We start from the raw sequence: 25,999 nt of genomic DNA, 5'->3' as shown, positions 1-25,999 counted from the left end.
GATGATGTAATAGGTTCATATTGTATGAGTAGGAAAGGTACATGATCTAGTAAGGTGTTTTTGCATCAACAAGTGTTTTGCAAACACTAAGGTGTTTTTGCATAAATCTGTGCATCAGAGAGAAACAAGTAGCTCATTTGATATGAAGTATTTGACTCCTGTACTGACTTTATTACTTTATTCATTTTCCTGTTCAGCAAATATTATTGGGCACTGTGCTAGTTACTAGGATAAAAAATGAATTAAAAGAAAAAGTTCATGATGTAAAGGAGTCTTCTCTCTCCTGGTTAAAACAAATACTTATTAAGATAAAATGCATTGTATTAAATGGAATAATAATGGATTTATGGGAACACAGAAGAGGGACCTTTAACTTACTATCCAAAAAATACTTCACTTGGGCTGGTCATCTTGAATATATTTTGGGAAAGGTGTAATTTAGATTTATTGGAGAGTTGCAAAGATAGGACACAGTTCTTATATACTCTTCATCCAGCTCCTTATTCCCTTGGTGTATTGATCAACACTGAAAATTAACATTGGTACAGTGCCATTAGCTAAACTTTAGGCCTTATTCAGATTTTGCCATCTTGACTATAACCTTTCTTGCTAAAATGAAATCACACATCTAAGTGCTTCATTTCCTTTTTTATTCTAAATCTTCTTGCTTTATGCTTGGAGGGTTTTCCACTCATTGTAGTATTCTATGAATCTAAAATTTTTATGACTTTAAAGACCCATTGTTTTCCTTTCCTGGCCTTCCTTGTATCAATCTTTAGGTTCCTAGAATGTTTAGTCTATTTCTTTACATTGGCAGCCCTTCCCTTTGAACATTTTAGTGACCCTTCTTGATAGTTTCCAGGTGCTTTTTTTTTTGTCTTGAGGAATGACCATAGCTACATGCAGTTTTTCAGCTGTTAATTATATGATTAGGTGCCATTTGGATTCATATGAGCTAGTATTTTTTTACTTTTCAGATGATTTATGGATGCTGGCAGTCAAATCAGCACTAAGAATGAAAAGTAATTATTTTAAAGATGCAAAATGTTTTCACCACCATCTTTCATTAGATTTTTACAGCTGTATGAAATAGATACAGCAGATCTAGTGCCCAGAGCCTCCTTCTTCTTATTAATTTTTTATTGGACTATAATTGCCCCCCCCGCCTTTTTTTGACCACACCGCACAGCATGTGGGATCTTATTCCCAGACCAGGGATTGAACCCTTGAGCTCTGCATTGGAAGCAGAGTCTTAACCACTGGACCACCAGGGAAGTCCCCTCTTACTTCTTTTAAGGATAAGATGATTGAGTTTCAGAGTACCTCTCTGGTCCCACAGACCAAACAAGCCTTAGACTCTGAATTTGCAAACTCCTGATTCTTGCTATTCAAGGAGACTATAAAAATCTATGAGCAGTAGCACAGGATGTTATATGTGGAGTTTAGTTATTTAAATTCATGAGCTAGAAACTATTAGCCAAGAAGCCAATTAAACTGCTTCCTAAATAAAAACAACCAAAACAAGAGCCTTTCTAGTGGCGTGCTTGTCCCTATGGAGGAAGTGAAAGTCACATGTTGTCATGCTCAGTAAGCTTCATTTTATGCAATATGTGTGAATCTTTGCGCTGAGAAGATTCAATTGCAATTTAGAAACCAGTGGATTCTCTCAGAAGGTATAGAAAGCAGCTCATTTGTACTTTCAAGAGATGCTTTAGTGAGCTAATTTTTTATGCCCAATAAGGGAAACTATGAATTCTAACCTCCCTTATTTTGATTGTGTGTGTTGTCTATAACCGGCCTCCTTTCACTCTGATCTGATCCTTTGACTTCCAAGGACGGTGCAGGAGGGTATCACAGCCTTGTAGCTCTGTTAGGTGGGTCACAGCATTAGGCTGCTTTTGATAATCAATGATGTAGCATTTTCTTACTGTAAACGATCTGTTTCTTTGACTCTGGTCATTTTCTGTCTCCTCAACAAATTCATGACACTGGGAACCCTAAGATAAGAAACTCGCCTTTCTTAACCTTTCCTGTGGGAGAGCAGTAAAATGATAAGGATTCAGCTGTTAGATTGTCTGTGGACCAGCTTAAAACTACGAAGAAAAGTCTTTAAAGCTACACAAGCTTTGAAGATACTCCAAAGTCAGACTTGGGCCCTACTTAAGGAAGGATGCAAAGCTGGTTATTTAACTGTAGTGAGCAGAGCATAGAGAAATTTAACTTTGATCTGGTTGGCTTCAGTGCGTCAAGAAGCTTCCCTTCGATCCTGGCATTCACTTTTTAGTGTCATTCACTTTAATAAGTTATCCGTGAATTTGAAAAAAAAAAAAAAGAAGTCAGAAACATGGTTACCAGAAAAGCTGACCTGCCTAAATTACAAAGGAAGACACTTTCAAGGTCCTGAAAGGACACACTGATTTTGTGATTAGCTCTGCTAACGTGTTTTCTTCTTCAATTCAGGTTTTAAGGGGCTATGTGAAAAGTAGACGATGGGGTGCTATTATTGGTATAAATTAGGGCTTTGTTCCAAAGCATTGTTTTATGTTTGATGCAGTGCTTCAAAGTTTTCCCACAGCTGTTATTCTTTAAAACTACTTCTAATCATGTGTGCACCTACTCATCTTACCTGGGAATTTTATCCAGTTTAGAACATCTGAATGAGGTTCTCTCAAAAGATAAAAAGAATTTTAGTGACATCTGTTAATTAAATGATTGTTATTCTGAATATTAATTAATATTAATATGGACACTTCAAGGTCATGTTCCTGTCTAAAATTTACTTAAGCACATCAGAAAGCACATTTTCCATTACCATAAGAAAATAAATAAATATAATATCAAATTCTCAGTAACCGGATATTTCTCGAAGTCTCTGTTTAAGTGGCATGTTGGAGATAAATATGGCAGGTATGGATAGCAAATGAAAAAGAAAAAAAAATAGTTTTTGACAACAGAAAAGATCAAATTTACAAACATGTCAAATGAAATTTGCTGTATGTCAGTTAGGTCAGATTATAATGGATCCATTTAACCCTGTGTGTTGATGGCCATAAATGAGGCTTGCAGCATAGCTTCTCCATGTTCCTGGGTGAGATTCTCTTGTAATTGGGGCAGCTGTGGTGACAGCGTTAATCAGGCAGGCCTGTTGAACACTTACCTTAAAGCTGCCGACAACGGTGCCGCTGCTGTGATTGGCTCCAGATTCCATGGCCAAGGCCACTTGCCTTTACACCTTGATGGAGCATCAGTAATCTCTTCAGACCCTCGGTGCTGGGTTCCCACGTGGGAGCTGTCTCGTTCCAGTGAGTGAGACAGCACTGGAGTGAGACGCAGTGTGCTCCACCCTTATGGCATTTGGGGGATGATAGGCAATTGCATAGTTTAAAAATATATATATATATTTGTATCATACCATTTTTAAGTATTCTGTCTTATTTCCCCATAAATCATCAAGGTAGCTTAGAAGAGATAGCCATTTTCATATCCGCTTATCTCCACTTTCTCCCCCAGACTATATGTTTTATACTTGGAATATGCAGAAATGATCTATCATGGGGTGTATGCCAGGATTTAATCAGGGCACTCTTAATACATCAATAAGATAAATCTTACCTTTGACTTATAAACCTGTTGGACAGAGCAAATTGTTCAGTTGGTTGCCTAGGAGTTAAAAGCAGGAGCTGGGGCTTCCTTGGCAATGCAGTGGTTAAGATTTCACCTTCCAATACAGGGGATGTGGGTTCCATCTCTGGTTTGGGAGCGAAGGTCTCTTGGCAAAAAAAAAAAAAAGAAACAATATTGTAACAAATTAATAAAAACTGTAAAAATGATCCACATCGATGAAAAGAGCATGAGCTCTGGATCAGACTTCTGGGGTCCAGGTACTGGCGCCCCAGTGTGCCAGCTCCATGACTGCGGGAGGTTGCTTTACTTCTCTGTTTCTGTTTGGTTGTCTGTAAATTGGAATAATGCACATAGCTCCTGGAATTGTAACAAAACTTAAAAGACTTAATAAACATGATGTTCTTAGGACAGACAGTGCTTGATATTTAATACATACTAGGTTACTCAACCAGTGTTAGCTATTATTAGTCTAAAGGAATTTATTGTTGAAAGTACTATATGAGGACCTTACTGTAACTTCACCTTGTAAGTCTTGAAACCACTATTATAGTAGTTTTATAGTTTTGTCTTTGACCTTCACTATGAAATACTGGGCACAGCCCTATAGAGCTGTATAGAAAATGAAGACTGCTAATTTCAGCAAACATAATATTAATTTTTCAGGTTGAAAAATTATCTTACCTAGTAAATCTGTGCTTATTGCCCTTGTAGAATTGTACAGTGTTGTAAATCTCTCACACATTTATGGAGAGATGATCTGATTGTAAGAAACATAAAATTACTGTGGAGGCTATGAAATGAAATAATAGTTCCTAGATTTTTGTCAGCTGTCCTGGCTTTAAATCCTTGTCTGCTTCTTGACAGCCTTGTGACCTTATACAAATGTTGGCATAACCCCCCTATCCTCACCTGTAAAATGGAAAGAATGGTTATCCACTTTATATGAAATACGTACAAGGAATAAGGAAGAGGGAAATGGCAAATTTAGACCTTGTAGACTGGGGTCACTTGATGAAGACAGTTGATCAACTTTGATTTGAAAGCAGAGGAGATCATATTAAAATGTTTGTTCTTCTTAAAGTGGAATAACAGCCTTGCCTCTGCGGGAGCCTCTGACATAAGGTGCATTAAAGGAGATGGGAAGGAATGTGGTTGCGATGACTGGGGTCTTAGCTGAGGCAGGAATCAAGTAGAAAACATTTTTTTAAATTTATTTTTAATTGGAGGATAATTGCTTTACAGTATTGGCTTCTGCCATACCTCAACGTAAATTAGCCATAGGTATACATATGTCCCCTCCCTCTGGAACCTCCTGTCCTACCCCTCTAGGCTGTCGCAGAGTCCTGGCTTGAGTCCCCTGAGTCATACAGCAAATCCCCACTGATATCTGCTTTCCATATGGTAATGTGTATGTTTCCAGCTGCCTCTCCATTTGTCCCACCCTCTCCTTCCCCCCTCACCCCCCGTGGCCCTAAGTCTGTTTTCTATGTCTGCGCCTCTGTCGCTGCCGCCAGTAGAGGACATTTTAACGACGATGACCAGATGAGAGAAATCCAGGAGGATGTAAAAATGGCAAAGTCAAGGCAGGAATGCCTTTTTGACCATTTTCCAGTTAGATTTACATTTCCTTTTTATTAGCGTCATGTGGCAGAGAGCATAAGAGTCCTGATCCAGTGGAATGCATAAAAATGAAAATAATGTCAGTGGGGCCCTTTGATCTCAAATTTTAAAAAAGCCTTTCTGAGAAACTGGGTGTGGGTTCTGAAGTAATATTTGGTCCTGGATCTCTTCTTGATCAGTATCTTCTAGATCCTTGCTTCTACTTAGTGTTTTCAGCAAGGACATTTTGTGCTAAGTCCTTGAGATCCCGTGTGTCCAATACACTTGGACATCTGGATGTTTACTGGCCTCTCCAGTGGCTCAGCGGGTAAAGAATCTGCCTGCAGTTCAGAAGGCACGAGATTTGTGGGGTCGATCCCTGAGTCAGGAAAATCCCCTGGAGAAGGACATAGTAACCCACTCCAGTATTCTTGCCTGGGAAATGGAGCCTGGCAGGCTATACAGTCCCTGGGGTCACAAAGAGTTGGACACAACTGAGACTAACACTACGCTGGACATTTGGATGTCTGGATTATAGTGCCAGCCAAAATGGACCCATCACCACCACCACCACCACAAGCCTGAGCCTCCACACAGGGACTGTGACCACCTGCTCAGGACTGCTCCTGCCCCTCCTTTGATTGGGTAGCAGCAGATTCCTTAAATGGCCCTCTGTTTGTATATGTGCTCTTTAGTGCAGCCTGCGGATGTGATGTTCAGCTGTAGAATGTGATCAGTCCTTTTCTGTGGCCTTAGAGTAAGCATGGGCTTCCCCAGTGGCTCAGTAGATGAAGAATCTGCCTGCAATTCAGGAGACGCAGGAGATGCAGGTTCGATCCCTGGGTCAGGAAGATCCCCCAGAGAAGGAAATGGCAACCCACCCCAGTATTCTTGACTGGAAAATCCCATGGATGGAGGAGCCTGGTGGGCTACAATCCAATGGGTCACAAAGAGTCGAACATGACTGAGCAACCAAAAAAAAAAGAAGAGTGAACATAGTTTTTGACTGGGCTGGTTGTGGCTCATATCTTCAAAAGGAACATTTAAAAGAATCCTGCTGTTACAGTCAGTTTGTAGCAGTGAACTGGGGGATGTGGAACTTTGTGCAAGTCTCTATGTGAAAAGCCCCACTGAAGACTGAAATGCTTGAGAGATGAAGGTTAACACTAGTAAGAAGCCAACTCTGCCTTAGTGGTCCTACCATTGTGAATAAGAGAAGTAAAATGCTGAAATTTTGCTCCCGAATTTATTGTATTATAATATGTTGTATAATGACATGTTCCATGCATATGTAATGAGGATTGTTCCAAATGCTTGTAAAGATATTATTTGGTGATACACATTCATCCTAGTATAAGGAGTTGGGCATAGAACTGCTAAAATGGTATTTCTGGGTCCAACTATCTTAACTATATTTTGAAGCCTAGTCTTAGTATGTTGACTGGTTTAGTTTATTGCCAGTGGTATGGCGTAAGCTCGAGAATATCTTGTAATAAACCCCTGAACTTTATATAGTGACTTTCTCACAAGTGGAGGTACCCGTATGCTTTATCTCCTTCTCCAAATATCCTTGCTGAATACACAGGGACACATAACAGGTTTCCATTTAGGCTCACAGGGACCTCTAGTTAACTTCAGTTAGGGACAAACTATCTGGAGGATGATTCAGCTGGACTTGAGGCAGCGTGAGCCTTAAGTCACCACATGTGGCAGCAAATGGTGACCTGTGAGATGGTCCCTAACATAACTTAAGACTACACACTGCCTCAGTAGCAGTGATTTTAATCCTAGGTGTATTGTGAAATACCATTGCTGCTTGACCTTGCAGCCTTATACACAATTATATTTACAAAATATAAACCTGATAAGTTTTCCCTTTTTTAGTCAAATTTGTGAGTACAATTCAGAAGAGAAGACCAGATGACTAAGTATAATAAACTTTATCCATTCTGTACGTTGTGACCATAATTTTCTCAATAAAGGACTTGTAGAGACTTTCCTCAGTCACTTATTTACCTCTAACATGACTATAAAAAACAGGGCATCCTTCTGTGTAGAAGACTCATTCATGATATTCATGTGGCTTTCCTTAACTAACATCATTGTCAGTCACCAGTTTTCACTGTGAGATCTGCACCTGTGTGGTATCAGGCTTTTAAATTGTTTTATGTGCGGAAGACTTCACTGGGGGTCGTAGCTGAAAGCTCACAGTGACTTGATACTATTTTGCAGGTTTCCTGTTTAATTTGATCAGTGTCAAGGCTCTTCAGTTTAACTGTACAGTCAAACGTGGAGAGTTATGAGCTAGTTTTGCACCGTCAGGACATCCAAAGAAAAGAAACAATTCGTCTAGTGTCCCATGATATCTGCATACCTCATCAGCACACACATGCTAAAATGCATTCTTTGTTCTTAACAGTACAGTACAATATTTGATAATAGCAGTATTGAACATATTAAAAAAAATAAGTACCCAGTAGACAAGTAAAATGAGAGGATTGCTTAGATGGATAGTTCTTCTTCACCTGTATCACAAATACTCATTCACACATTAAAGAATTGGAATAAACAAGCTTCGTGCCTTCAATTTTTGTGTGGTCAGCATGTAAAATAATTGCTTTGGGGTTACTGCCACGGTTTTTCTTTTTCTCCATTGTACGACGTATCAAATAAAAAATGTAGACATGCAAAAATAGACTTTTAAGGTATACAGTCATACCTGCTTGCATTGACTTAGAGTCGGAAGAGTATGTTTGTGATCTTTTAAAGCCCTGTAAAACACTTAAAGCCTGTAAAAACAAGTGCCTGTAAAGTGTGTGGCATCGCTCTGAGTGTTTGGGGGTTTCTATTTTTATAGGCTGCTCCTTTTTGCACTTTAATGTCTGTCTCGGTTGATACATTTCTAAGGGTGTGGCTAGGATCATATTAATGTCAAGCAAGTTTGAAGTAGATTTAGGCAATGACTGTTTAAAACTTGCTCTGTCATTAAATTGTTTCAGGGTGTGGAAATGCTGCCTCCCAGAATCACAGTGAACGCAGAATTATGAACTGTGGTAGACCAAATACAATTAAATCATCCCAAAGATGTTCAGATCCTTTACTACATTGGAAGCAGTAACTTAGCGTTGTGTTTACCTTCAATCAATTTTTAATTAGGGCTTCCCAGGGGCGCTGCAGGCCAGTGCAGGTGGACATAAGAGACACAAGTTCGATCCCTGGGTCGGGAAGATCCCCTGGAGGGGGAAATGGCAACCCACTCCAGTGTTCTTGCCTGGAATCCCGTGGACGGCGGAAGAGCCTGGCGGGCTGCCGTCCGCAGAGTCGCACAGAGTTGAACGCAGCTGAAGCGACTTAGCACACACAGCAGTGGTTAATTAACAGGCTGTTTACTCTTAAACAAGAATCGAAGGCCATGTACCTTTTTTTTAACAGGTTTAAAATCCAAGTACTCGCTTTAAAATATTGCCCATGGTTTAGAAGCTACCCGTGGTCTTATAAAGTTATATCTGAATTTTAGAAAGTGCTTGGTGGAGTGCTTTCTCAGCGAAATAAATGAGATTATTTTATGCGAATAAAATGTGTGAGAAACATACATAGTTTTCAAATGTATTCTAGTAATATATACGTATTATTTTATAATCTAATGGAAGGAAATGGATTCTATTGAAAGTTGCCTCATTATGAATAGAGGAGAGAAAGCACACAGACCATGTGTCGTCAACATTAGTTTGCACACTTATCAAGAGTCTGTGAAATATCCAGGGGTATTCCATTAGGGTGGTTATGTGAGAAGAAATAAAGAAAAAATGTATGTTGTTGCCCAGTACTGTAGGATGTCTCCACGTGGGCTCCACCTGGAGTGAGTGAGAACCTTTATGTGGTACTTTTCTAGAAGGTATCACTGACCGCAGAATACCCAGGGGCCGACAGTGCAGTCGTGTGGCTGGGTTAGTCGGCCACAGATTTGTTTCTCCATTTACGGAGAATTTTAATGCCTCAGAACAGCTGTTCTCTGAAAAGCTGTGTATCCTCACATCGTAGCTGGTTTCTCCTGAAGACACAGCAGAGGCATTATAAGTAGACTTCCAGGGATGCTGGAAGCGTCTGTGCTTATGACAGTCTTGAAGCTACATGCAAGAGAGAGAAGCTTTGGCTAATCAATAGAGGTATATCCAAATCCCAAACATGAAGAAATGTTTCTATGTTGGGGTCAGCTTAAGGAGTGGATATTCTAGTTACGAAAGGCCTTGCCTCTTAAGATCTGTGCCTCATTATGTCATATATCATCTCTTGAGGACAAAGAGGTACCGGTCTTGCATGTGAACCCCCAGAGGAGAGGGCAGATATGTTGGCCTGCCAAATAAGAGATTGTTTTCCTTCCACCAAAGGACCTAGTGGGATTGAAGCCCCAAAGTCATGGTTATCAGGTTGAATGCAGGAGGACTTCAGTGCCATACCACTTGCAGAATTTTAATGGAGAATATAATCTTAAGAGCTACATTTGTAAGTTACAGCACAGATATTCCCAAGAATCTCAATGACTACAAATTTAGCCAAGACTTCAAAAGTAGTTACTGAAGGCTTGAGACTTTTTTAATGGCAGAAAGATCAGATTAAAAAGGCAAGAAAGCTAAGAGAAACCAATATTCCTTTTCCTCCCTTTTCTGTGTGTGTGAGAGTGTGTGCACACCTGCGTGTATGTGTATATATCCTTATTTGCAGAATCATGTGACATTTAGTTGTAGACATCATGACATTTCAGCAAATACTGCCTAAGAACAAGGGCATTCTTCTGCATGACCACAATGCAGTCATCACACTTGAGAAACTTACTTTTGATATAGGACCTTTATTCAGATTTCCCTAGTAGTCCTGATAAGGTTCCTTATAACTGTTTTTTCCCCGAAGCAAGATCCAATCACTAGTCAAAGCCTATCGCATTTGTCAGTCTCGTTTATTCTACATCAATTTCACAGTCTTTTATCTTTCATGACACTGATATTCCTGAAGCCTAGGCCAGCTGTTTTGTCAAATATCCCTCAGTTTGAATTTGTCCAATTGTTTCCTCACATTTGAAATCAAGACTCTTACTAAAGCCATAATAAAGAAAGAAATGAAGATAGGAGGGTAATGGGGAAGGAGAGGCGACAGAAAGAGACAGTGGAATAGAGTAAGAGACAAGAAAGTAAAAAGAGATGCAAATAGATTTCATGAAGATTTCAAACAAAATGACAGAATCTGGTAGATTTGTATTCAGGCTGTATTGGTAAGCAAATGAATGGAGAGGTAGGTGAGGGAACATGGTACTTATTGAGAATTAAGGACATCTCAGATATTGTGTTTAGAACATTTTGGATAGACACAAGGGACTGAACCTTGAGAATCTGGGCTGTATGCCAAGCTAAACACACAATTAAGTGAAAACAACATCAAAAATTCAAACTAGTTCTTTTAATCTGTACATAAAAGAATGAGGTGGTTTATTTTTCTTAATAGATGTAAACCAGTTTTTTGGTATCATTTAAAACCCTTTGTTAGGTTTACAAAATTGAAAATGATCTTAAGGAATTAATAGGAATATACAAATACTATACCAGATAGATGAGAATTTAGTCTGTTTTTTAAAACCTCCAGAACAGAAATTCGTGGACCACATCTTAAAGGGAAGGCTCCTAGGAAAGCTCTTCAGGAAGTAAATCTTATTTTCAAGCTGTCCAAAAAAAAAAAAAAAAAAACAGAGAAAATCATCAGGTGTCAGAGGCTAAGAACAGCTGAAATATTGATTCCATTTTCTAACTTGCTGCTGTGTCTTCACATTCAGTGTCTGCTTCTCCACCTTATCTCCCACCCTCTTAATAAGAAAAAGGGGGATGTGTAATTGTAGGAACACTGTTAAGAAGTCACAGTGTTCAAATAGTTTTTGCTGTAATTTAATGGAAAATGTATATACTCATTCCTGACATTTTTGGAGGGATTTTCTTCATAAGGGCAGAGTTGTGGAAAAATAAATATATGCAGAGTGGGAGAGGTACACCATTCCCTGTGCGTGCCTAACACGGTTCTGATTGCCATCTTTGGAGTCTTGATGCTGTACACAGTGAATAATTGCTCACTGGATCTGAGAGGTGCAGTCTCCTCTGGTGGATTTGAAGAATTAACTTCACGTGAAGTCCTGAACTGGGGCAGACATAGACTTTGTACTTGGCTTTTCTAAGACTCTATTGAAACAGAGATGTTGAGGCATCACTTTCTGCAGTGTTGATTAAGTGAAATTATGTGTGAAGAGGAAAATCCATTCGATATGCTTTTATTTTTAAACTGTTTTATTATGGGGAAAAAAAAAAAACCCCAGACATTCTATATAGTAGTGTAGGAATTTCCCTGGCAGTCCAGTGGCTAAGACTTTGCCTTTCAATGCCGGGGTGAAGGTTCAATCCCTGGTTGGGCAGCTAAGATCCCATATTCCTTTTGGTCAAAAAGACAAAATATAAAACAGAAGCAATATTGTAACAAATTCAGTAAAGACTTTAAAAATGGCCTGCGTTTTAAAAAAATCTTAAAAAAGAATCGTATACTAAATCCCTGCTTCTATATATTGACTGGCTTACCACAGTCAACTTCTTGGGGAATTTATTTCATTTTTATGCCTAACCATTCCCCACTGGTTTCCCAGAGGGCACTGGTGGTAAAGGACTGGCCTGCCAGTGATACAGAGATTAAGGTTCCATCCCTGGGTTGGGAAGACTCCCTAGAGGAGGGCACGGCAACACACTCCAGTATTTTTACCTGGAGAATTCCATGGACAGAGGAGCCTGGTGGGCTACAGTCCATAGGGTTGCAAAGAGTCGAACATGACTAAAGCAACTGAGCACATTCCCCACTACCATTTCATACTGAAGTAAATCTCAGATATTCTAACATTTTATCCATAAAGATATCAGTAGAGAATAGGTACTCTTTGGCGCAGTCTTGCTTAAAATAATAATGGTATGTAAGCATTTAATATAAGCGAATGAGTGACTGAAAGTCACTCAGTCATGTCCGACTCTTTGCAACCGCATGGACTATACAGTCCGTGATATTCTCCAGGCCAGAATACTGGAGTGGGTTACCTTTTCCTTCTCCAGGGGATCTTCCGAACCCAGGTCTCCCACATTGCAGGCAGATTCTTTACCAGCTGAGCCACATAAAGTGTCCTATAAATTAATGCACAATATAAGCGTTCTCCCATCTCTGTTGAGAAGATTTATAAGGGGGAACTCCAATCAAACTGATAATCTGATGGGAGTGTGGTGGTCTTCTGGAAAGGCCATTTGTTGTTTGTGGGAGAGTATCTGTAGACCCAATAAGTGTTGTCACCAAAGAAGAGTGATGTCACCAAAGAATCCCTGTCTTGAAGAAATGAGTGTTAAGATTGATGAGTACTCTTTGTTCTCTGGATTACTACTGTTGATAGCATAGTCTAACTCTGACTCTCCAGAGTGTTGTAACCGTGGACAAGAGACACTTACCTGTCTCTGAAAATAAGCTTCCTATTTGAAAAAATGTGTGTGATACCTGTTGTACCTATTCACAGGCCTGTCATGCAGATTAATTGTGATCTGGGATGTGACTGTGCTGTAGAAATAATGGCCCAGTTACCTGTTCTTTAGCATAAGATTTTGATTCTTTGAAATGACCAGTCTTCAGGATTTTTAATAGTACCAGAGGATGTAAAGATGGAAAAACTATCTTGAATATATATATGTATATATATATATATATATGTATTTTTTAGAATATTTTTAAAGAATAGATTTTTATTGAAGTAGACTTGATGTACAATGTAGTGATTCACAGTTTTTAAATGGTGTACTATATTTTATGCTTTATGCTTCTTTGGTGGCTTGGACAGTAAAAATCTGTCTGCAATGCAGGAGAGCGGGATTTGATCCCTGGGTGGGGAAGATCCCCTGGAGAAGGAAATGGCAACCCACTCCAGTATTCTTATTTGGAGAATCCCATGGGCAGGGGAGCTTGGTGGACTTTAGTCCATGGGGTCAAAAAGCGTTGGACACGACTGAGCGGCCAACACTTTCACTATATTTTATAATTATTATAAAATAATGGCTATGCCCCCTGTGTTGTACAATATGTCCTTGTAGCTTATTTTATGCCTAATAGTTTGTACCTCTTAATCATCTACAGATATATTGCTCCTCTCTGCTTCCCTTTCCCCACTGGTGACCGCTAGTTTCTTCTTTATATCTGTGTGTCTGTTTCAAAGAATAATTTTATAACCTAAGTTCTCTTTTTCCCCCTGTATATGTTTTATCTGAGCATCTTTATTATTCTCTAAGCTGAGATACATTTTGACTGACACCCCCGTCCCCTTTTTTCTTTTCTCTCTCAGTTAGCAAAACCTTTGTGAATGGTCTCTTGATCAGGCTCACCAAAATGAACATGTTTCTCTTGGAAAGGTTACCATGTGATCAGAACTTTATTCCTTCTCTTTTTTTTTTTTAGCCTTGCCTCCCCGCTTGAAAGAGATGAAGAGTCAGGAGTCTGTGGCAGGTTCCAAACTAGTGCTTCGGTGTGAGACCAGTTCTGAATACTCCTCTCTCAAGTTCAAGTGGTTCAAAAATGGGAGTGAATTAAGCCGAAAGAACAAACCACAAAACATCAAGATACAGAAAAGGCCAGGGTAAGTATCCTGCATGTCACAGCAGAGGCCATGCCTAGCAATACAGTGGTATAAAATATAAAAATTACTAACAGCTTAGTAAATAAGTATACCGTCAACAAACCGGATACATGATAAGTGAAAACATTTTTCGTTATATGGGGGCTAGAAATTGGGTCATTATATAGGAAAGAATTTCAAAGTATGTCATCTTACAACTTCTGGACAAAGAAAGGAAGGATGGATGTGGAAAGAACTGTAACACGTGGCTAGAAATAGAAGGGGTGAGAGAAGATAATAGCAAGCCGCTGTATAGCACAGGCAGCTCAACTCAGTACTCTGTGATGACCTGAGGGGCGGGAGCAAGGGAGGGCCAAGCAGAAGGGGATATACACATATATCTATATATCTATATATATCAGATTCACTTCATTGTGCAGCAGAAAAACTAACATATACTGGTAAAGCAGTTACACTCCAATTAAAAAATAAATTAAAAAAATAATTAAAATCAAGAATTTTTTAAAAAGTAAAAAATATTAATAGGAGCTATTGTAGTAGTAAGTAATAGATGAGATCCTAAAATCCTGTATAAAATACCTGTGCCTTATACAATCAAGCTCAGTTGGGAAAGAATCTGCCTGCAATGTAAGAGACCCAGGTTCAATTCCTGGGTAGGGAAGATCCCCTGGAGAAGGAAATGGCAACCCACTTCAGTATTTTTGCCTAGAGAATCTCATGGACAGAGGAGCCTGGCAGGCTACAGTCTGTGGGTTTGCAAGAGTCGAACACGACTTAGCAACTAAACATGTATCGTCATGTGAAGAGTTAGAATATAATCAGTTGAATCTGAACTATTCTCAAGTAAATTTAATATGTACAATTAATGTGTAACTGACAATTCTATTAAGCTCCATCACCGTGAGAGCAGATTAAAACATCTAGTAATCCTAAGTAGCAAGAATCTTCAGTTTTCCTGCCCTCCTTGAGGAGGTCCCTGTTTGGGAAGGCTTCATATGACCCCCTATAACATCTGTGTATTCTATCTATACCTACTCTAAAATGATGCTCTTTTATTTATTTTTTTCTTCATTTTTTCCCTCCTTATTTAAGAACATTTACTTCTAACCTCAAACTACATTTTGAAATTACAGAAGAGCTAAATGTCTTGGGTTTTTGCTTGTGAACAGTCCTTTCCTCAATGTGACACGTATCATAGGGGTTCACAGCTCCAGGGTGACCTTTTTCTCTTCTTACACTTCAGAGGATTCCAGTGAAATCCCAGAGATGATATATGAAGCAACAATGAGAATCACCTCCTAGACTTTGATTTTATAGGGCAAATACCAAAAACATCAACACACATGAGCCAGAAAATATAAAGTGATAGAAGGGAAGTGAATTTAATTTTACCAAAGTGTCTAATGACTGTGAGAGCCATAATTAGGGATGTTTTCCTGTTTCTATGGTTTTAGTAACTACTCTGCTTATCCTTGTTATTGATTGTGTCAGGACAGTGTCTTTATTTGGAAGAATAATACAGAAGGAAATATCACTGTAACAGGTGGTACTTCAAATATACCAAAAAAAAAAAAAAATTCTGTGAAGTGACAGAGTGCTTTTGTATATAATCTTATTTGTTTGGTTTTTTAACAATTTTCCCCTAGTAGTAAGGTCAGTTTACTGCTCGTGGTGACTCATTTTGCAGGTTAAGAAATCAAGGGTCAAAAAACTGTTCTCTTTCCTTGAGTCACCCAACTAGCTATGAATAAGCTGGAACACAAATCAATGTCTCAGATTCCCTAATGTTTCATTCCTTCTTTAAAAATGGAAAGCAGACATATTTTATCGCATGTGTCCATGTGGGGAAGGGAGGACAGAGAGCAACTTGAAAAAATAAGCATGATTCTTTTTGAGAAGTTTAACAACAAAGAAAAATTACTTTTAGCTAGGTTTTGGTGTCTGTTTTGTTTTTCGTCAATTAGCCAGGTTAGTAAGAAACAGTTTTCTGCATAAGTGGAGTGATGTCTCATTTGTTTCTATGTGGCTATTATTTGAGAGCAAAAATATTTAAGAGCCCATGAAAAGCTTATATGCTAGAAATGATGAAAGAATACTAGGGCGTTTTATACTCAAGGCATTGAAAGATTGTAGAGAGATTATCTAGTACAGCCGTATATGAAGCAATCAGGTGCTGAAACCCTGTTAGGGCTGGGGGGCTTCAGGATTTTTAAGCAGCCCATCTATTTATAAATAGTGGTCTAAAAATGTGATTATTTATGCTGAGGTAAAGTCTACCTTGTGGGAAGTTAAAATTTATTAATAATTAGGGAAACAAAATAGCTAACACTAATATCAAACAGTAAAACTAAGCACTGAATTGCAGGTTACTGATGCTAAGTGCCATGGGAGTTGGGAAGTGGGGAAGACCCCAGGAGCTTCAGGAGTCACTGTGAGGGGGTGGATTTGACTCTGCTAAAGAGAGTCCCCCTGGATGGGTAGGATGGGTTATAGAGTAGCAGTAGCAGGTTCTGTTTATAGGACAATAAAGAGGCCAATTGAGTTGGGCCAGTGAAAGAGTGAAATTTTGCCCTTCCTTGGATAAGATGCTATGTGTTGGCCCTAGGCTAGAAGCTGGGTCCAGAGAGATGAACAAGAAGTACGTGCTGTCTCAGAGGCTTGGTCTCAAGTGGGGAAGGGAAATACAAGCAGTTATAATTCTCAGTTTTAAATTCGATGATAGCAACGATCACAGGATGCTTTAGAAAGGTACTCACAAGGACGGTGGAGGGGACCCAGTCCTGGACTGTGGAGGCTTCCTAGAAAGAAGGGGAGGAGGGAGGGAAGGAGAGCCGGATTATCCAGGCTGAAGGAACAGAACAAAGCAGCTGCGGACTGCAGGGATTTAAGGTGAGGATACCTGAAGAGAAGAAGCTGAGTTGGTTGGGTAAATAAGATGACAAAAAGGAACAACAAGAAAAAAGAGAGAGACTCCCCGGAATGAAAATGGTTCTAAAAGAGCACATGTATAGGTGAAGAACTAATCTGTTACATGGCTTGGATGACATGTAAAAGTGTCATTAGTATTCAGAAAGGCTTTTTCATGTTGGCTTCATAGGCTCAGACAGCTAAGAGCACTGTCTACATATTAATAAAATCCCATTATCCCGGAAAGGCCAATGTTCAGAAATTACTTCTTTTAAACAATAGCCTTGCTGGAAAGAATTAAGTGGGAACAAAAAAAAGACTTTTATTCAAGTAATGTGACTGCAAATGACTCTTGCAAAGCATTAAACATTTTTGAGCCTCCGAAAATAAGACACTTTGTGTAAAGTGGGCAGCCACTGATAAGTGATCAGCTAATTGTGTTTCAGAATTGGGTATTTGATCGTTTCTGAGGTTGTATCTTAAAAAAAAAAAAAAATTAGTGCTCTCTTTTTTTAAGGGATCAAACTGAATCTAAATTTAATTAACATTTGCAAGATGTTCTATTATTTCAACTTTCAACTTATAAGAGAATGAATACTATTGTTATTATACCCATTAAAAAATTAATATCCTGAGAATGAAGGAAATTAGGTTTCTTCCTGTAGATCTAATGTTAATAAATGGTTACTCTTGGACTTGAAATTGATCTGTATCTATGCCTTTTGTCTTTTTCACTGCATGTCTCACGTCTTTTCACAACTACTTGTGATTTTTCCATTGTATCCAGTGAAGTCATAACATGTTTAAGGCAAGGGACCTGTTTAGGCTTAAACTGCTTAATAAAAAGCATTCTTATTTGTCAGCTTCCTCTACGTGCTCATAATTTTTCATTATGAAGACATTTCAAAATGTTAACAATTTGTAGTGGTTACTTGCTTACTTAACTTTATCTCATGACATTTGCTCTTAGCCCACAGGCCAAGAAGGGATAAACTGTCTCTTAGGCTATGATCACAAGCAGAGGTGAATTTCAGTGTAAGGTTTAGGATTTCCCTGGGACCCTCTTTATTTAAAGTAAAATGTTGACTGTCTTCCAATCCTTCGCCTAGGTTTCTTTTTCACATTTTATAATCTAGATTGTTTGTAACAGTCAGAATTTCCTTTTAATCCCTTAGTGTTATGAAAAGATTTTACACCAACAGGGAATCGCTATTATCTTGTAAAGTCTTATCCCCTCTTCAGCCCCTGCTCCTACTAATAAATGACATTCCTACATGTTCTTCCTATGATTCTGCATTCATGTATGAGCCTTTTTGTTTGTTTTATTTGGCTGAGCAAGGTGCGGGACCAATCAAAAGAAATAGAAACTACCCTGGTCTTAAGTGTCTACTTATCCCTTTGTTATTGTTTCCTTTGCCTAGTGGACAATTTTGATCAAGAAAACTGGTTAAAGAATTTGGTTGTGTGACAGGTTATATTTCAGGTCAGCCTGTTGGCCTCACTTGCTTGTCTTGTATCAGTCTTTTTTTAAATTAATTAATTTATTTTAATCAGAGGCTAATTACAATATTGTAGTGGTTTTTGCCATACATGGGCATGAATCAGCAGTCTTATTAAAGGCTGACTTCCTGTTGTTTGTGTATGGTGCACATTTTTGGATGCTCTTAATTTTGTATCAGGGGCTTCCCTGGTGGCTCAGTGGTAAACAATCCGCCTGCCAATGTGGGTGCCATCCCTGAGTCAGAAAGATCCCCTGGAAAAGGAAATGGCAACTCACTCCCGTATTCTTGCCTGGAAAATCCCATGGATGGGGGAGCCTGGTGGACAACGGTCAGTGGAATTGTAAAACAGTCAGACACAACTTAGTGACTAAACAACAACAATTTTGTATCAGCTCTTCATCTCTGTTCTTGCTTTATTTTTGGACTCACCTTGTGGCTTGTGTGATCTTAGTTCCCTGTTGAACCCAGGCCCTCGGCAGTGAAAGCCCAAGCCACTGGACTGCCAGGGAATACCCTTCTTACATATTATAATTTTGTTTAAAATTGATTCTAATTGGTTTTGTCAAGTTAAAAAAATTAAGGGATGATTCCTCTTGTTATCAATTGTTTCAGGATTTTTTGACTCTTAATAGAAGAGGTTTATATACATCTCTTTCTTTTATTAGTTGAGCTTCTCCAACAGGTCATTTTAACTTTATATGTAAGAAGATCTCATATTCCTTAGGTTTAAAATGGGAATAACCAGTGTCCGTTTCATAGCATTTATGTGAAGCATTTTATGCAGTGTCTGATTCTGTAGAGTTTCATAGTTGCTGCAGTGGCAAGTGACTTCATTCTGGTAGAACCAGATGACGACGGACATTCTGTAGTTTGCCCCATGAAATCCCTCTCTCTTTTCTTTACCCTTCTCATTATCAGCAGTTCAACAGTATCTGAGCTGTGTTAACATACACACGAGAATTCATATATGATTCGTTAGGTATCAGAAGAAGGGGATGATATAAACTGAGTTGATCCTTTCTATATGCGTTTAAGTTGCCTTTGCCTATAAAATATGGTGGAAGAATTAAGTATGAAAAATGAGATAAGCAGCTGTGGAAACCTTGAATCTATCTTGTGAGTGAGAACTAATTAAAAGAACACAGCTTGCATTTTAATATAAAAAATGAAGTTAATCCTTATAACTTCCATTTATAAATTTTTATGGCTTTATTGTTACATTGTATCATTTTTTTCTTGCTCCAAAACAATGCAGGCATATTAGGAAAATCTAAAAATCGCAGGAATTTAGAATGTCGTCATAATAGTAGCAGACTCTTACTGGGAGATGACTCTATTTCAAGCATTGTTTTAAACACTGTGTATGAGTTAACTTCTTTGAAAGCTTTTAGAAAATGAAAATCCACCAAAACATGCACCCCTCCCAGAACCCCAGATAACTCATCAATTAAAGACCAAAAAGTTAATTTTGTGATTGGGAGTTCATTCATTCTTCCGAGTTAACTTTATTCTTATAGACAAGATATAGTAGCCTATTGAAGAAAGTAAAATAAAACTATAGCCATACTTATTAAGGCCCCAAATGGTTGCAATGTATAATTTTCAAGAAAGGTTTGTCTGTTTCTACTCTCTCACTATTTCCCATTCCTGCTTTAAGACCCAAGGATTGAAGAATCTCACAGTTAAATGTATCATTATAGTTCAAAGGAGTTTTTTGTGTCCCTAGAGAAATTTGAGTTTCCATTGAACTGCAAAAAGGATTGCCAACCTCTTTGACATAAATGCTTTCTCCCTTCATAATGTTTTTAAATATGCAGCTCTCATTTAAGCTTTCATTTAAAAACAGGATTTATTTTTTCAAAACTAATTGAAACCACTGATCTAATTAACTCTTTTCTGCATAGAGATATTCTTGTTAGGAACTGCTTGACAGGTGGAAATCCAGACTTGAATCTGTCCAAAGAGAAAACCTCTTTTACATGACATCCTATCCTTTTTGAACACTCAAAAGGTCCTTCCTTATATATCATCCAAAATATGCCTTCTTTTCCTATAAGATATAATTCTACCTTCAAGAGCTTCACCAAATAATTTCCTTTTCCAGATAATAAAGATGGAATATATTTATATATATCTTGTTCATAGCTCCCTGCCAGTGGAACCTCTCTTACTTTAATAGCATCTTCTCTGGTGTTAAGATATCTAGGCCATATTCAATTCTGATCACCTTCTAAAGTCCCCTAGCTGTTGATATTTTTTTTAATCAAATGCCACTTTGAAGCATAATTCAATACTCCAGATATGATCCAGCCTATGAGCAGTATATTGAGACTTTTATCCAATTTGATTTATGCTCTTTTAATATTAATTTGGCCATACAGTGGTACTTTTTTCTTCCTTTTTTAAAGTTATTTAAAATGGAGTAATATTAAACATGTGGCTAATTGAAATTCATTTTTCTGTATAAATTGTTGTCAAGGCTCTTCTCTCCCAACCTGTATTTCTACTACAGATTTTTGAACCTGGATGTATTTGTTATGCTTACCTTGATTACATTGATTCTTGGTCTTGGCCCATTGATGCACAGTCCTAGAATTCCCAAGGGTGTCTCTACAGAAAGGATTTCTTAGTCACTTCTCATGCCTGCCTTAGAAATTCACTGTAACTGTATAAAAATGACTAAGAGGTAGGTTGTAAAGAAATTTGTTTGTTTAAAGAAACATTTGAGCACAGAAAATTTCTTATTTTTTTCTTATTGTCTTTCTATTTCTCTGTTTTTAAATTTTTTTATTGGGGTATAATTGCTTGGAATAGCAACCCACTCCAGTATTCTTGCCTGGGAAATCCCATGGACAGAGGAGCTTGGTGGGCTGCAGTCCATGGGGGTTGCAAAGAGTCAGACACAACTGAGCATGCACACATGATTATTTTACATTGTTGTATTAGTTTCTGCTATACAACAGTGTGAATCAGCTACACACACACACACACATATCTATATATGCATATATCTATATATACAAATGCATACATACATACATATGTATATATATACCCATCCTCCCTATTGAGCCTCCCTTCCTCCAGCTCCCTCCCACCCCTCCAGGTCATCACAGAGCACCAAGCTATGCTCCTTGTTTTATAGCAGCTTCCCACTAGCTCTCTGTTTTAAACATGGTAGTGTATGTATGTCAATCCTAATCCCCCAGTTCATCCCACCCTCCCCTTCTCTCCCTGTGACCACAAGTCCATTCTCTGCATCTGTGTCTCTGTTTCTCTTTTTAAGCATAATATTTATTTTCATTCTTTGGAAGAGTATTCCAATAAACGCTGCCCAGGTCTTTTAGGAGAAGTTTGAGTTTAAGAGCTATCCCTGTCAGATTAAACTGTAAGTTAATGTTAACTGTAAATTTCATTACCCTATTTCTTTAAGAAGATTCTCCTGAGAGAGGTACTCAAGGCTGGCAGAATTTAGACCAGAGAGAGAGAGCAGCTCCAGCTACATGATCATGAGAGGCTTGATGTAGGAATTGGCACTTGAGGTGGTCCTTAAAGATCGGCTGGGGCTTCCCTAGTAGCTCAGCTGGTAAACAATGTGCCTGCTGGAGACCTGGGTTCAGTCCCTGGGTTTGGAAGAGCCCCTGGAGAAGGGAACAACTACCTACTCCAGTATTCTGGCCTGGAGAACTCCATGAGGTCGAAAAGAGTCAGACACGACTGAGTGACTTTCACTTTCACTTTAAAGATCGGCTAATATCTTGATGGATCAAAATACAGGGTCTGCATTCTTAGTAAGAAGAAATACACAAGCAAAAGGATGAAGATGGCAGGCCATAAAGCTTACACATGCAGGTTGTGGAGGGTGGATTAATTCAGTAGTTTGAAGGAGGAGAAGAGTTGAAATTAAATTTGAAACAATTGATCCAACCTGATTAGTAATATTATATGACAAGAAGAACCAGAAAATTCACTTAAAATTAGGAAGGTGTAATTTACAGGAGGACTTCCCTGGTGGCTCAGCTGTAAACAATCCCCCTGTCAATGTAGGAGACATGGCTTTTATCCCTGGGTCAGAAAGATCCCCTGGGGAAGGAATGGCAACCCACTCCAGTATTCTTGCCTGGTAATTCCCATGGACAGAGGAGCCTGGTGCGCTACAGTCCGTGAGGCTTCAGCATCAGACGCAACTGAGCGCACACGCATAATTGCTTTACAATGGTATGTTAGTTTCTACTGTTCAACAATGTGAAGCAGCTGTAAATATTCTCCCTCTTGAGCCTCCCTCCCTCCAGCTCCCTCCCACCCCTCCAGGTCATCACGGAGCACCAAGCTGTGCTCCTTGTGTTACAGCAGCTTCCCACTACCTGTTTAAAACATGGTCGTGTATGTATGTCAATCCTAATCCCCCAGTTCATCCCACCCTCCCCTTCTCTCCCTGTGACCACAAATCCATCCTCTACATCTGTGTCTCTGTTTCTCTTTTTAAGCATAACATTTATTTTCATTCCTTGGAAGAGTATTCCAGTAAACACTGCCCAGGTCTTTTAGGAGAAGTATGAGTTTAAGAGCTATCCCTGTCAGATTAAACTGTAAGTTAATGTTAACCATAAATTTCATTACCCTCTTTCTTTAAGAAGATTCTCCTGAGAGAGGTACTCAGGGATGGCAGAATTTAGACAGAGAGAGAGAGAGAGAGCAGCTCCAGCTACATGATCATGAGAGGCTTAATGCAGGAATTGGCACTTGACGTGGTACTTGAAGATCAGCTAATATCTTGATGGGTCAAAATACGGGGTCCCCATTCTAGGAAGAAGAAATACACAAGCAAAGCATGAAGATGGCAGGCCATAAGGCTTACACTTGCAGGTGGAGAAGGGTGGATTAATTCAGTAGACTGGAGGAGGAGAAGAGTAGAAATTAAATTTGGAATAATTGATCCAACCTGATTAATATTATATAACAAGAAGACCCGAAAATTCACTTAAAATTAGGAGGGTGTAATTTACAGGAGGGCTCTCCTGGTGGCTCAGCGGTAAACAATCCACATTTTTGAGTTAGACATGGGTTTTACCCCTGGGTCAGAAAGATCCCCTGGGGAAGGAAGGAATGGCAACCCACTCCAGTATTCTTGCCTGGGAAACCCCATGGACAGAGGAGCCTGACAGGTTACAATCCGTGGGGTCGCAAAACGTCAGAGAGGCCTTAGCAACTCCATAACACCAACGACAAATTTACAAGAGGTTTGTGTGTAATTGTGAGTTGCTATCTTTGCTCCCTGCCCTGTTTTCTCCCTGTTGTCCTCCTCTCAGGAATCCAGGCTGTCAATATCAGGCTCCTGTATGTAAGGACACTTTAGAAAGGCTTTAATGAATGCTGAGCCAATCCCAGTAGTTCTGAGTTTTTAAATCATAGGCACTGCTTAAATTATAGGCTTGTGCAATAGTAAAGCATAGACAGATGCAAATCAGTGTTGCCCATCTTCAGAAAGAGTGCCAAATATTGATTTAATATGTAGTTTTAGGAAAGTGTGTGTTATTGTTGCATGAATATTTATTTCAATATTAAGAACCATTTGTGTGGTATGGTGCTCTCAGCAATGAGAATCATTTCAAAGAATGACAAATTCCCTTTCTTTTGAAAGTATTAAATTCTCTTCCTTCAAAATTAACATAATTCTTGATATCATTCTGCTAAGAAACGAAGTATAGAGCATTTTAATCTAGTCTAGCCTTCACTGTCCTTACCAGATTTATAAGAAACGGCTTTACACTTTTTTATCTTCCTTAATTAACCCTATTGGCTACTGACACTGAGATAAAGAGAGGAAAGAAAACTTAACATTTGGGTGAAAAAAATATTCTGAAATGTAATGTGGTTAGTGGTAGTGTTAGAGGAATAAAAAGAAAACTTAGTAAAGAATTCCTCCAAATTGCTGATCTGGGTGATGAAATTAAGACTCTGTCCAGGGTATAATTTAAATGAGATGTATCTCACTTTTGGTGTGATTTTGGTAAAATCATATATGTGTGTATATATTTGTATATCTATGATCATCGTATTTCTGTGAAATATACTTAAACCTCTTTGGTCCTGATCTTGTAGGAAGTCAGAACTTCGCATTAGCAAAGCGTCACTGGCTGATTCTGGAGAATATATGTGCAAAGTGATCAGCAAACTAGGAAATGACAGTGCCTCTGCCAACATCACCATTGTGGAGTCAAACGGTAAGAGATGCCTACTGCGTGCTATTTCTCAGTCTCTAAGAGGAGTGATCAAGGTATGTGGTCACATGTGTATCACGTAGGTGTGTTAAATCTCATTGTGAACAAATAAAAATCAAGAAAGGAAAACTCTATGTTTGAAATAGCTTATGGGTCCTCTTGTAAAGCTCTTTACTCCATAAGGTGAAATAGGCCTGAAATATACACAGATTATTTAAAAAGGATTAGAATAATATCATGAATAGCAGAGACAGAACGGATTGCTAAAAGAAAGAGATTATACCTCCATTTTAAGTTAGTCAGGGACAGCAGGTAAGTTTTTTGCTCTGTCAAAACAATATGTATATATCTATATGTATATATATATAATTTATATACAGAATATATATTGTATATATTTCATGCTAATGTGTTATGTATGAATATATGTACATTGTGTGTGTGTAAACAGAATACAATGCTGAGTTAGTCCTGGCAATTTTTATGTTCTTATACATGTTTTCAATATGTCTGGCTCTAGGTAGTAGAAAGCTAGGCTTATCAGGGCTTTTATGAGCCCATTAATTCAGAAATCAAGAAAGCCTTAGAGGCAAAGCATTTTTTTACTCACTTGTATAGGCTTTATAAATAAGCATGTATATAGGTTTCAGCTTCTGTTTTCCTAAGAGAGGTGCCAGGGACTATTTGTTAAACAAATAAATAACTGGGAGACAGAAGGTGCCCCCTATCCTCTGACAACCCCTCTGAGTTATCTGAGGAAGGGTAAAGGAAGGGCATAGCTGGGGGCTCTCTGTTCACGATCCCTTAGTACTCCACAAAGTGATGGAGAAGCTGATGATGAGCTAGCAGTGAGCATCTCTTGAAACAATAAAATGCTGCTCTAAACCTTTGGTGCTGTTTTGGATATGGCACTGGACTGCTGTCTTCACAAGCCTTGTCATCTATTATAAAACCAAGCATAATTGCACTACTTCTAGGCAGGTGATGAGAAAGACTGCCCACTGCAAAGGCCTGATCTCTTAAAGTGATAAGATAAAATTACAGAGCCAACAAAGGAAGAGTAAAAGTACTCTAGGGGTTAACTCCTTAGGAGACTGGTATGGTTTAATTCAGTTGATAACAGGATAGGGAGAAGGGAGTGAGATAAAAATATGGAACAGGGTTGGGAGTATTCAGGTTAATTCCTAGTCCTCTGTGGACTTCCCAATGCATTGCTCTATTGCAGTGTAATCAAAGTTCATTTCTTTCATTTTAAATACCTCCCTCCACCGAAAGTAAAAGACAACAGTGAAAACTGGTTTCCATGATTATTTTTAGGGGCCGTGTTTACTGTTTAAAGTGTAAAAGCCATTTAAAATTTATGTGAGTAAATATAACATCACTTTACTTTTTAATCAGCATAGGTAAAGCAACACGGTTTTGCTTGTGTTATTTTTTTCCACTTGGAATTTTATAGGATGCAA

General features: G+C 38.6%; 1 protein-coding gene across 6 annotated transcripts in view; it reads left to right on the top strand.

The window, feature by feature from the left end:
• The window catches only part of NRG1 (neuregulin 1), a 236,478-nt gene that overhangs the window by 38,799 nt on the left and 171,680 nt on the right, over positions 1 to 25,999 (top strand). For all 6 annotated transcript variants that reach the window (XM_018042028.1, XM_018042030.1, XM_018042027.1 and 3 more), the window contains exons 2-3: positions 13,729 to 13,906; positions 24,418 to 24,539. In XM_018042028.1, the coding sequence (XP_017897517.1) occupies positions 13,729 to 13,906; positions 24,418 to 24,539 (300 nt within the window). The remainder of the gene's footprint in view (positions 1 to 13,728; positions 13,907 to 24,417; positions 24,540 to 25,999) is intronic.

This window comes from Capra hircus, chromosome 27 (assembly GCF_001704415.2).
Source record: "Capra hircus breed San Clemente chromosome 27, ASM170441v1, whole genome shotgun sequence".
NCBI lineage: Eukaryota > Metazoa > Chordata > Mammalia > Artiodactyla > Bovidae > Capra > Capra hircus.
The sequence above is the reverse complement of the archived record's forward strand: the minus strand, read 5'-3'. Positions and strand labels throughout refer to the sequence as shown.